At 36.4% G+C, this 12646-nt stretch overlaps 1 protein-coding gene across 1 annotated transcript in view; it reads right to left on the bottom strand.

Annotated features, from left to right (window-relative positions):
* The window catches only part of tmem8b (transmembrane protein 8B), a 50970-nt gene that overhangs the window by 20124 nt on the left and 18200 nt on the right, over positions 1-12646 (bottom strand). The window contains exons 7-9 of the mRNA XM_005800977.2: positions 4227-4323; positions 3240-3363; positions 1394-1536 (exon numbers count right to left, since the gene is read on the bottom strand). Of these exons, the coding sequence (XP_005801034.2) occupies positions 1394-1536; positions 3240-3363; positions 4227-4323 (364 nt within the window). The remainder of the gene's footprint in view (positions 1-1393; positions 1537-3239; positions 3364-4226; positions 4324-12646) is intronic.

Below are 12646 nucleotides of genomic sequence, written 5' to 3' on the forward strand. Positions count from 1 at the left end.
TGCAGTTTTATAACTTCCACCATGCTGCTGCTTGTGTTCTCACTAAAACCAGAGTTCATCACCCCAGCTGTAAAGTCCTTACACCAGTCCCTTTAGCTAAGAGAACAGACTTTAAAATACTTTTGATTGTTTAATAATTACTGAACAGCTTAGCACCAAAATCCATTACAGACTTATTGTTTATGTAACAACCTTCTAGACCACTCAGGTCTTCTAGTTCTGGTCAGCTCTGCATCCCCAGAACTCAGTTTCGATGCACCACAAATCTGGAACAAACTTCCAGAAAACTACAAAACAGCTGAAACATCGAGTTCCTTTGAATCAAGGCTAAAAACACATTTGTTTAGAGTTGCCTTTGATTAATGCTAAATGGAACATTGATCAACATACTTGATGTTTATTTATTGGTTTTGATGATGGCATTTGACAAAATGTAATGTTTATTGCTTGTTTCACCATTGGTGACTGTGTGATGTTTTAATAATGCAAAGCACTTTTAATTACCTTCTAGCTAAAATGTGCTTTACAAATAAACTTGACTTGATTTGACATTGGTTACTGTTTTGAAATTCAGTTCACAAAAAAATATTGTGATAATTATTCTGTCCATTTTGCCCAGTTCTAAGGTGCAACATGAAAAAGTTCAAGGTGTATAACACTTTTACAAGGCACTGTATTACTGAGGTTTTGCTGAGTTAAGACAGGCCAAGGGCAAGTGTTGATTGCTGTAGTTCCGCCAGGAAGTAGAGGCACACATGAAGTATGACAATGGATTCAGTGGAAGAGAAACGGGCTCGGATAAAACAAGATCAAAGGCAGGATTTAAAAAAAGCCTCTGAGGACAGGCTTTGTTTGGCTTCATAAGCTCATCTTTTATTGAAAAGCTGTTTGTAATTAAGAGTGTTTTATTGTCTCATCAACAGCTTATAGAAAGAGATTAATACAAGGCTTCTTGGACAGTGGTACCTACCATTTAATTGCCGTATTGTTAGTTCAGTTCTGGAAAACGGCTTGCCCAATCCCATGTGGCTGACTTTTCCATTTTCCATCATATATTTTACAATTAATCTGAAATTATTAGCAGCAGATATGACCTCTTTCTTTTTCTTTTATCTAAAATTGAATATCATTAATGGTCATGCATTTCCTTCTTATGTACTGCTAAATAATAAACAATGAGGGATTCTTGAAGATAGGCATTAATTATTTTCAGCTGCTGACTGAGTCTGATATTAATATCAAATCAAAAAAAGACATTAGTAGATGACTTCATCTGAATTTAGCTCATAGTGGGAACAAAATCAAAGCAAGTAAAAAAAAAAAAAAAAAGAGTTGTTCTAGTAAGTGACAAATACACAGAGCTCTGCAGCGGCTCCTGCACATAAATTGTTACCTGCTTTGCATTCACATGCAGCATAAAGGTAGTTGTTGGTTCGCAGGAGCTTGCACTGTCCATATGTCCCGCAGTCATTGATGCATGGAGTAAGGTATGCACGCATATACACCTCTGCCGTTACATTGGTGCATGCTTCAAACCTGAGAAAAAAGCACAAGCAGGCAAAGGAGAAATAGAACTGAAATTTGAGTTGACAATGATTTTTTAAAATCTTTTTCAATAAGTACCATTAAGAGTCTTTTATTTTGTATGTGCTTTATTTTATTAGCAGTTATCTTGCAAGGCTAAATAAAATCCATGTCATTAATTTTTTTTCTTAAAAGTACTCCAGAACATGTGTGTGATTTCCTGATACTCTTCAAATGCCAAGTAACTGCTTACAGGTATGTTCCTGTCTGTTCATAGCAGCTTTAACTGATCCCTTTTTGATTTGTGCTTTCAACATATAAAAATCATTATGAGTACGAGCCAAACACACTGTCACTTTTCAGCTGAAGCAAGCCTGGACTAATTTAGCGTGTGAAATGTATCACACCGTTATGTGAATGCCATCACCATTTCCAAACCTCAGTTAGGCTCTCAAATGAAGATAAGTACAAGTCCCACACCATCTGTTATCTGTAATGCAAATTCAACTGGAACTCCCAAGAGAACCTACAAAACTTAATATTTAATTCAATTCCTTTCAGATTTTTGAATCGTTAAAGATTTGGCAAAATTGCTCAATCTGCTCAACAATGAAAAACATGGGAAAATTATTTTGTTGAATAACTTTATAGCATTTTTTTTTTCCATCTTCTTTCCGCAATGTCTCTCACGCACACTTAAAATAAACCTTTAGCGGAAAAATGTGTGTACTTATTGAATTCATCTGCAGAGTAAACAGTTGGAGAGAACATTTGATATCACAAGATATAATCTAGTCCACAAACGATAAGAGCTGTGCCCTTTACAGAAAGCACAACATGCTGACAGTTTGGTCTGCCTGATGTGATATTGCTGGTAAAGATCCAGTCTGCACCTTTTGTACTGTAATGGCATTAAAATAATCACAGCTCACCTTTAACATTTTAGAGATGATACAAAATTTATATATGACTGAATCATCATACTTGCCATACAATTCTTAATGTACAAGACAGAAATGCTCTTCCATGTCATATACATCTAAAGGCCAAATTGTGCTGCCAGATGACAGATGGGAGAAAAGCATGTTCCCCAAATCACTGGGCTAAATTAATTATTAAATTGGTAAACAAAGTAGCGACTGTTTGAAGATCTGCTATAAAAATACTTTATATCCTGTGTTGTGATTGTCTTCCTGCAGAACAGAGCAAACATTGTCTCACCGAGGTTGCTGTGGGGCGTTGGGACTGAGGCTGTGAACTGATTATGAGAACATCAAAAATTTATGAGCAACAGTCAACCAGCTCATTTCAGTGAATTTTTGCTTGTAAATCTATTTTTTTTTCTTTCTGGGTAAATACTCCTGAGAGTACACTTTATAGACTTTTTTTCCCACTTTAAAGGCCCAGTTAGATATTTTGGGAAATGTGTTTATTCACCTTCTTGCTGAGAGCTGGAACAGATGACAGATACCTTGCTCCTGTGTTGTCAGAGGGATTCTGATATATACAGAGCAGTTCAGGCCTGTTATTCTTGTTTTTTGCTAAGTTCAACTGGAATAGTTGTCAAAAACCTTTAGACCATAAATATAAAAATGCCGTTATATGTCTTATATTATGTTTGTGTCAAGAAAGCAAATATGCACATAAATTTGTAAAGATGTAATTTCTGAATTAGCTGAATTAAATTTCACTGTGAGACACCATAGTAATCTTACCCGTGTTCAGTGGCACATAAGGAGCGCAGACTGAGGTACCAGGTTCCTGTTTGTGGGTAGGGAATTCTCAGTTTGGTAATATTAGAGGACACGTTGACAGAGAGGAAAAATCCAGCAACTGATTCTGATTGAAAAAAGAGAACACCAATAAAGCTTTATAAATTTGTTCAGTTACAAAAACACAGAAAATTAAAACAAATAACTTGCTGTTTCAATTTAAATAAAAAAATCAGATGTTTTTGCTTAAATTTCCAGGTATTTGAGTTTTGTTGATCTTTGATGATGGATGAATAAATGTTCAGAATGGTGAAAAAATAATAAATGTATAAATTGACAGATGAATCATTTGAAGATATGAAAGATGAATGCACAGTCTCACAACTTTGAAGCTGAATTGCACCCCTACTTATGTAAAACCAAATGTCTAAAGGCAGCTTGTCACAGAAGCTATTCTCATAAAATGCTGGACTTTTGCTGCAGACAGATGACTTTGATGGGGTTTTTAATATTGATCTGGATGTTGACTCAGTGCTCTGCTGCCACACTAAAGACTGGACTTACAAACTCCACTCTAGTCAAAGTTTTTAAATCAGGGAACATTTCTCCAATTGAAGTGATCATAAATCGACAAGACTCTGCACGAGGGGTTTCCTGATCCTTCATGCACTCACTTCAGCAGGTGGAAATCCCACAGCTTGTGCTCCTTCTGCACCAGTGGTTCAGCTGGTCAACCACTGGTGCTTAAGATGCTCTTACTAGAATCTATTTTGATAGTTGCCTCTGCAATCTACTCTGTGTGTACAATTTAAATGTCTGCATGTCTAAACATGGTGGTCAGAAGGGTGAATTGTAATCTGACAGATGGTGTTTAGATGTTTCCACTGTTTCAAAAATCCAGTCACAGATAGAAAATATTTGGTTAATACAACCTCTGGTAGGAACCCAAAATATTCCAAATTAATTTTGTCACATGGTAATCCAACATACCTGAGTCACATTTTAGCGATGAATTTTCTCTCAAGAAGAGAGGCATTCCGTGATTAAGGCAGCCAAACACAGTCAGATTTGCTCCTTTCAGCGTAGACTGCAGGGAGAAGAAACAGAAGAAAATGCCAATCATCCATACAACCATCAACCATCTGCTGTCTTCTTGGCGGTGAGCTCATACTATTCATGATTACCTTAGGCCTCTGTTCCCCTCAGCCATGAAAGAATATACTTTAAAACTAACAAATCAAGTGAAACCGCTCTACGTTTTTCTGCCGGAGGAACCTAGATGAAGATGTTGGCAGTTTATCTCCTCGCAGCATCAATTATACAATAACATGCTCATGCATTTAAAGGAAATTCAGAAGAATTATTCAGGCATTGGAAGTTGCATATGCCAATATAAAATAGCTCATGCGGTAGAAACAGAAATCGAGGCAATCAGATTTAGTGTCAGCATAGAAACAACAGGACAAAAAGCAGTAATAAAATAAATGTATTCATAAATTATCAGAGGGTATTCAAGCACTTTATCTGACACTTTACAGGTTGTCTTGTCCTATCCTGTGAATAAAGTAATGAAGTGGTTTATAATCTGTCCAACTAAATTATTGTATTGGTAAGCACCCGCAAAAACAGTAAATGTCATTTTATCTGAGCCAAAAAAAGGAAATCATAGAACAATTCTCCAGTTATTAAATGCATTTACTTGTATCCAAACGGGGTAGGGACATCTTAAGGCAATTATTTCTAGGAATTATAAGATTTCTCTCACCTCCACATAATGTATATGGAAGGAGCTGGAAATGTTCTTGATTAATGCAATGACAAACACTTTGCCAGGTGCTGAGATTTCAGGCTTCCTAAACTCACCATCTGGCCTGTACTCTCTTGATGGTTAAACTAAATCAAGTCCACTGGCATTTTAAGATGATTCCTCCCTCTATGCTTCATTGCAGCTCTACCCTAAAATCTGAAGGTGAAGTATTAAGTAAGAAACACTCAAGTGAAAACTGAAAGAGTCTGCCAGACACTGGTCAAGAGGAAGCAAAGGGTTAATGGTTTCTTGACTTTTGATACAAGCATAAATATCTTTGGTTTTTGCCGCTGTGAATTTCTGCAATCCACTCAGAAATTCTTTATAGCAGAAAGAATTAGAGTCAATTCCTTGAAGTCAAATGTCATATCTCTCAACCCATGCTGCAGGCATGGGGTCAATCAGTACCTGAGGAGGCGTAATTTGAAATATCCCCTATGTTGTTGATGAGTAGTGATATAGTGAAGCAGGGATTGGGGCCTCAACTGCATTGATGTATGTGCTGCTCTGATTTATCACAGTGAAGAAGGATTTGAGATGATAAGCAAAGTTCTTGATTTACTGGTTAATCTACGTTCTGACCTATGGTTGTGATAAATGGACAAATGACTGAAAGAACAGGATTCCAGATACAAGCAGTCGACAGCCCCTCTCCTTATCTCTAAGGGTGAACCCAGCCAGGAAGTGTTCAGCTACTCATCAGCAGGTTTTCATTCTTGTTGTCTTTTGGAGTTTTTTCAGGCAGGTCCCTTTGAGGGGTGGGGAAGGACCCAGGGGAAAACCAAAAACTCATTGGAGGCACTATAAATCTTTTCTGGAACTCTCATGGATCCATTGCTGTAGCAATTCTCAGATATAGGGATGGATGGATTTTACATGGCAGACATGAACTGTCATGGTCTCTTGTAGATCAATTCTGCTTATGCTGTCTCAGCCAGAAAAACCCCAATAAAGGCCCTGTACAAATTAAAATGGATATTCTGCCTTTTATTCCCCCTTTCTCTTTTCTTTTAAACTGACTGATTAAAAAAAAAAAGCACTGGACTGATGGAAGTATGGACAGACCAAGCATCAGATTGACAGATGGAGAGATAGGTAGACAAAAAGATATATGGATGAAAAACAGATTGGTGGGTAAATGGATGGATAGATGGATGAATGGATGGGTGGACAAACAGATGGATGAATAGATGAATGGACAAACACATGATGATTTACTGAGGATTCAGACGTATAATATCTCCCACTGAATAAAGCCTATCCAAATGAAGATGCGACATCTTCATTTGGATAGGCAGACAGATGGAATTTCACAGATGCAAGGAAGCTACAGTCAAGGATAAAAATAAAGTCTGTTGATTTTATTTCATTTTTCAAGAAACTGCACCTACATCCATCCCCCTCATACCTCACAGAAAGCATTCTGCTTAAGGAGTCAGAATTTCTCAGGGTTGATCTACTGTTGAATCCTATCTTTACAGGAGATCATGTGTTGGGCAATCCCTTCTCTTCACTTGTCGTAAACATCCTGGTTCACCGGTAAACACCGGGAATTAAGGAAGCGAGATTATCTCAAGATACACATGATTATTTTGCGCATTTCATCTTTCTCAGATTTATTATCTGAACTCCCTTGGCGCGGGTGAAACCAGGAAACTGTTTTGTTCTGAAACTCTGCTCTGCAGATCTGTGTGGTGCCTAAATTAAGATTTCTACGATAACTTCCGAGGCTCCGTTTATCTTCCAGGTTTATCTACCTTCGGTACTCCATATCTATCCAGATACAAAGGCCAGCTCTTTCAAGGGGATTTAATACATCTCATAAAATAGCTTTGCTTCTAGGCCATTATGTGATTTGCTTTTAATTAACCATAATTTCTGGTTCTGGTTTAAACCCCATTATAAATTCATGTTTGTAATTTTACTGCTATTTGTATATTTATTTTTTTGCTTATCCTATTATTTTTGGCCCGTCCATGTAAAGCACTTTGTAGCATTGTTGTAAAACATAGCCACATCAATCACATTTAACAGTGTGATTTATATGCCGGATCCATTATGCATCAGTTAGTTATGATGGCTGAATGTGAGTGGCAGAAGCATAATTCAGTTTGGAGTGCCATCTACCAACAAATTACTAATCAAGGTTTCAGGACGAGGAGGGAAAAAGCGAAAAGAATTTCATGAATAAAGCAAGAGAAGAATAACTTTTCAATGCATAAATAGGTGAAGGAAGTCATAAAACCCAGTTTTATGCAGTTTTACTATTAAAAATTTCAGCCTACCACAACCACAAAGTTGAGATGCATTATTTGTTCATCATATTGTAGTACTTAAGATAACCTAGTCACACTGTCCCTGTTAATGTCAACAACTAAACAAAAAAGCCAGCCCTCTTGACTTTCACCTAAATAAAATCCAATTCTCGTAAGAAGTCAGCTAATTAATAGTCAACGTGCTTTAAAAACTATACTCTGAATGTGTAAAGAGTATGGGCACCACTCCAAACCAAGGAAAATATGTTAATATTGCTAAAGACTTGAGTGAGGTGGATGTTCACTTTCCAGCAGAACAATCACTCCAAACACAGAGTTGAAAATGGAATAGTTTAGATCAATCCATATTTGAGTTAGGGTGTGTTAGTTAAAGTACTGACCAATATCCAAGACTGTGCACAGAAAAGTATCAAATCTAAGTTGTTTTTTTTTTGTTGTTGTTGTTTTTTTTGCAAAAAAGATTGAGTGAAATGTTTATCTCTATTAGCAGCAAAAAGTGTTTATGTCCCCCTTTATTTGCTGAATGTAAAAGCATGCCACTTCAGTTTTTAATTTAAGCAAAAAATATTTAAAAGCCTGTAGTAATCTCCATCTGCTTCAAAAGTATTTGCCATTTCATTTCTGTTTATCACATGACATCCAATTAAAATACAAGGACAATGTTGAAATATTTTCAGGATATGAATATTTTTGTAAGGCATTGCATGTGATTAAAAACTGAGCATTTCAATGTTGCTTAGTAACAGGCTTTTGATTGTACATTTCTATCTGAAAAAAAGAATAAATTAATAGAAGGAAATCTTTCCAATTTTTAATTGTTTTTTTTCTTTTATTATAAATCACATTCTAATGAAAGAAAGTTATCAAACCAAAGCCAAAACAAGATTTGCAAAGCAATTTTTAATCAAATAAAACTAAAAAACATATTTGAGACTGTTCAGGCATATGACTCCCACCTCTGACGCGCACCGCATCTGTTCTTATGCAGCTTTTACACTTGACTGCAATCACTTGTGAATTCTTTTATTCACTGGACATAATTAAGAAAGCGTATGACAGCCTGTCTAAGGTCTCACTGGGGATAGTGTGTGTGAGAGGGATAAAATCAGGTTAATATGGTTAGAAAAAAACTCCAACAAGTTGTTTAATAGGATTTTGTCAAAGCACTGACTATGCCAGAGCAACCTAACCTCAGACATCCTTGACTAAAACATTATTAGAAGTATTTGCTGATCTGATTCCCACACTTGAGTGACACTGCTCCTTTAGTTCATATGTTAAATTTATTGGAAGCCCAACCTTTGCAGCTAAGACAGTTTCTGAAATTTCCTCAAGGTTTAGGAGTCTAATTATGGGACTGTTTGATCATACTACCAGAAGTGTATTTGTAAGGTCAGGCACTGATGTTGGACTAGAAAGCCTGGCTTCAAGTCTCTACTCTAATCCATCCCAAAGTTCTTCAGGACTGTTGAGGGTTGAGGTCTGGACTGTGCAGGCCAGTCAAGTTCCTCCACAGAAACAGATTCATTCATGTCTTTATGGGTTTTATTTTGTTCACTGGTACACCTTCATTATCAAAGAGAGAGGGATTCCCACAAAGCTGGGAAAATAAAATCATACCATATGTCCTGATGTGCTGACCCTAATTTCCTAAAACCTTCTCCATACCTTAGTCTCCTCTGAGTCAAACTTTAGACTTGATACGATGTAATCAGGTAAGTTTTGTTCTCCTGCCAAACCCAGTCTCATCAACTGAACTGTCAGAAAGTGAGGCATGATTCATCATATCACAGATGTCTACTCTGCTGCAGTGGAGGTATGCTTTCCACCACTGTATCTGCAGCTTTGTACTACACTTGGTGATGTGAGCCTTGGATGCAGCTCATCAGGCATGAAAACTCATTTCATGAAGCTCACACACACTTCAGCGAATCTGAAGGCCATGAAGTTTTAAGAGCTTTATCTATAGACTCTGCAGACAGTAGGCAACCTCTCCACACTCTGCACCTCAGCATCCACTGACCCCACTCTGGGATTAAATGTGGCCCATCACTTGGTGGTTGAGTTTCTTCTGCTTCAACTTCCTTCCACTTTGTTTTAATAACAATTGACTCAGGAATATTTAGTAGTGTGAAAAATTTATACGTGAGCTTATGACATGTCCTTTAACTATATGTTGTTAAAATTCACCTAACTACTAGAAACAACCCAGTCTTTCACACTTCCTAAAGTTTGGTCTAAAAGGTAAACTTTTGATGAGACGTGATTTTCTTTATAGAGATGGGTGACCCTCATAGAAGGACAATCATCAATGCTTCCTCTCCCTCAGTCACGCTTTTACTGTTGAGAGGCCAAAGAGAAGCTATTACTCACTATAAGGTACATGTCAGTCCCCTGGGAAAAATTCACTGTTCGAATAATAAAGTGTAGATAAATTATATTTTATTGTGCCATAAGGAAAACTATCAGGAAACTTGATAAAACAGAGATTAAACTATCAGGCTACAATTTCCATTAGGGTGTGAGCAGATGAAACCATGCAGAACAGTTCACCTCACTTTACTGAAAAAGATTTTTAAAATTGCATCATTTTAGATTTTACTATTATTCTCACAGGAAACTGCTATCCAACCAGGATACAACAGTTACTGACGGCTAGGGATGTCAGGATGATTATCATATATAACGTTCAATAACGTTGAAGTCCATAATTTGAAAGACCCATTGTTTTTTTATTTTTCAGCAATTCAGGAAGCCTTAATTTGCTGCTTGACCTTTGATTATCTTGTTAATGATCCAATTTAAACCAAGCTGCAAGCTCACCTCAAATTTGACTCTGGAAATTTTATGATTCATTTTATGGCAGTTTAGTTTATGTGTAATTTCTTGCATTTTTAGAACTTTTCTTTGAATCTCTTGTGCTATACTTCATTTGCCAATTCGTTTTAAGATAATTGTTGTGGCCTCCATAAGCACAGCTTGGGAAAAACCTATAAAGGACAATAATATATTCTAAAATAAATGATCTCATTATGCTGCCTTTAATTTTCCCCTCTTCATTGCCCTACCAAAAGAGTCATTTTAAAAATGCATCAAAAGAGATTAAATCAATAACCTGACACCCGAGGAATCAGTGGAAATAAGAGTCATACATATCCCTTAGGCTTTCTGGGACAGAGGTGAATTTAAATTACACAAAAGCTTCAGCTCTTGCCCTCAAAAATCTTGCAAATCTGCTAAAGTCCCCCACCAGCAGCTGCTGACAAACTCTGAATTTGTGACAAGCAAGAGACAGATCATCGCCAATGGGGAGAAATCTGTTCATAGAATATATATGATGACACTGCCTCTGAAAAATACATCTTACAGTCTGGAAAACTATCACACCAAACAGGTTGCATGACAATACTCCATCCCTGTGACTTCTGCAAAAGCAAAATCTGTCTACTAACTCAGACCTGCACATCATAAAGTCGAAGTGTGCTCTATTCCTTTGTTCTTTGCATGAAAGGAATGCACCAAAACTGTTTACCCAAAGTTAAAATAGCACACAAAATGCTCTCCAGACAGGCAAAGTATAATTAAGGTTCTGTACAAAAATATTAATCCCTTCTTTTTGTATATTTTGCTTCTAAAGAAATAGATTTTGCTTATATCTTTTTACTTTTAAAGGTGACCTATCATGCTTCCTTGAACAGGTTTGGATACGTCCATGGGCTATACAAAACATGTTCATTGCATTTCTTTTTTTGCACAAAATCATTCTTAGATAATAGGATTTTAGTCCTATTAAAATGAGACATTTTAGGTCCTCTTGTCTCTCAATAATCTGCTGCTGGCCACGCCCCCAACTCAACATTTACACTCCCACATAAAAATGGCTGCAAACTGACACACAATTATACAACCATGCAAGTTTGAAAAGCAGAAGTAGAGCCTCCAGTATAACCAAGAACAACGCAGCAAGTTTAGTGTTTGAATATGCTAAATAAACTAGCAGTCTGAAACACAAGAAATACTTTTAGCATTAGGAAAGTCAATCTCAAAGAGTCATTAGAAAATGAATAATAATAATAATAATAATAATAATAATAATAATAATAATAATAATAATAATAATAATAATAATAAAAGATAAACTGAAACATGTTGCATCATTCAGGTGCTGTCAGGTTTTCGCAGTGGAGTTTGAAGAAAAATGTGCCATAACAACTTTTGATGAAGTTAAATATGAAAAATGTATAATGAATCCAATAAATTTTATCATATATTAATAAATAAATCATGTATAACCATAGAGACTAGATTGATTTAACATGTAAAACAAAAAGTCTAGTCTACAAGATGATCTCCCAGGAAATGACAAAATCAACCTCAGTCTCTGAAGAAACAATTTAATATTATTTTCAATTATTTTCTATTTCCTCATAAGTTTTCTGTTTGTGTTTGTATCCGACATTTTGGGAAATAGTCCTGTTTACCTTCTTGGCAGGGGTTAGACTAAAAGATCGATTATCAATTTCATCTCTGTGTGTGTAGTGAAGAGGAAGGATGTGTTTAGCCTTGCCTATCGCAAATTCTGACAGCAGAGAGGAGCAGCATGGAGGCTGCAGTGGCATTTCAACAACTTCAAACCTGCCATGTACACAGGCAAAACTATGTGGAATTATTTTCAATCAACAAAATGATTCTTTTCACTTCTGATTTTGTTTTTAAGCTGATGGTCATTATGCCTAACAGATCTTCAGGTGACAAGTTATTGTATGCTTTTTAGAGCTGAAAAATGTCCTTGAACAATACATGTTCTGAATGCACAGATGTGAATCTGATAGCAGTCAAACTCCTGGGAGGGAAGCAAAAAGAAGGATATTTTCTGAAATGTCAGGACATTCCTTTGAACCAAACAATCTAAAAGATTTCCGTTTCATGCCTAATCCTCTGCGTATTTCAATACTTGCTGGCTTGATCTCTATTATGAATGAAAAGTTTAAAACTATCTGGCAGCTTTTTTGATTCCCTGCAGATCTTCAAAGGCACTGCAGGTGCATCCTAATGCCTTCCCTATCTGACAGATGGATTTTTGCATTTTGTTTGGTTTCATTTAGAGACATATGTCACAGCTCTGACACTGGGGCAATTTTTGTTGTGACCTTTTTCTATTCCCACACCAAGTCTGTCCTTACAAGTGCATCCAGGCATCTCAAGTGCAAAGAGGTCAACTCATAGAAATGTGGCTCACTTCCTTTTGGCTTGTATTTGTATAGCACTTTATCAAGTCAAAAGTCTCCAAAGTGCTTTGCACTACAATTAGTCATTCACCGATTAAT

This window comes from Xiphophorus maculatus, chromosome 12 (genome assembly GCF_002775205.1).
Source record: "Xiphophorus maculatus strain JP 163 A chromosome 12, X_maculatus-5.0-male, whole genome shotgun sequence".
Classification (NCBI taxonomy): Eukaryota; Metazoa; Chordata; class Actinopteri; order Cyprinodontiformes; family Poeciliidae; genus Xiphophorus; species Xiphophorus maculatus.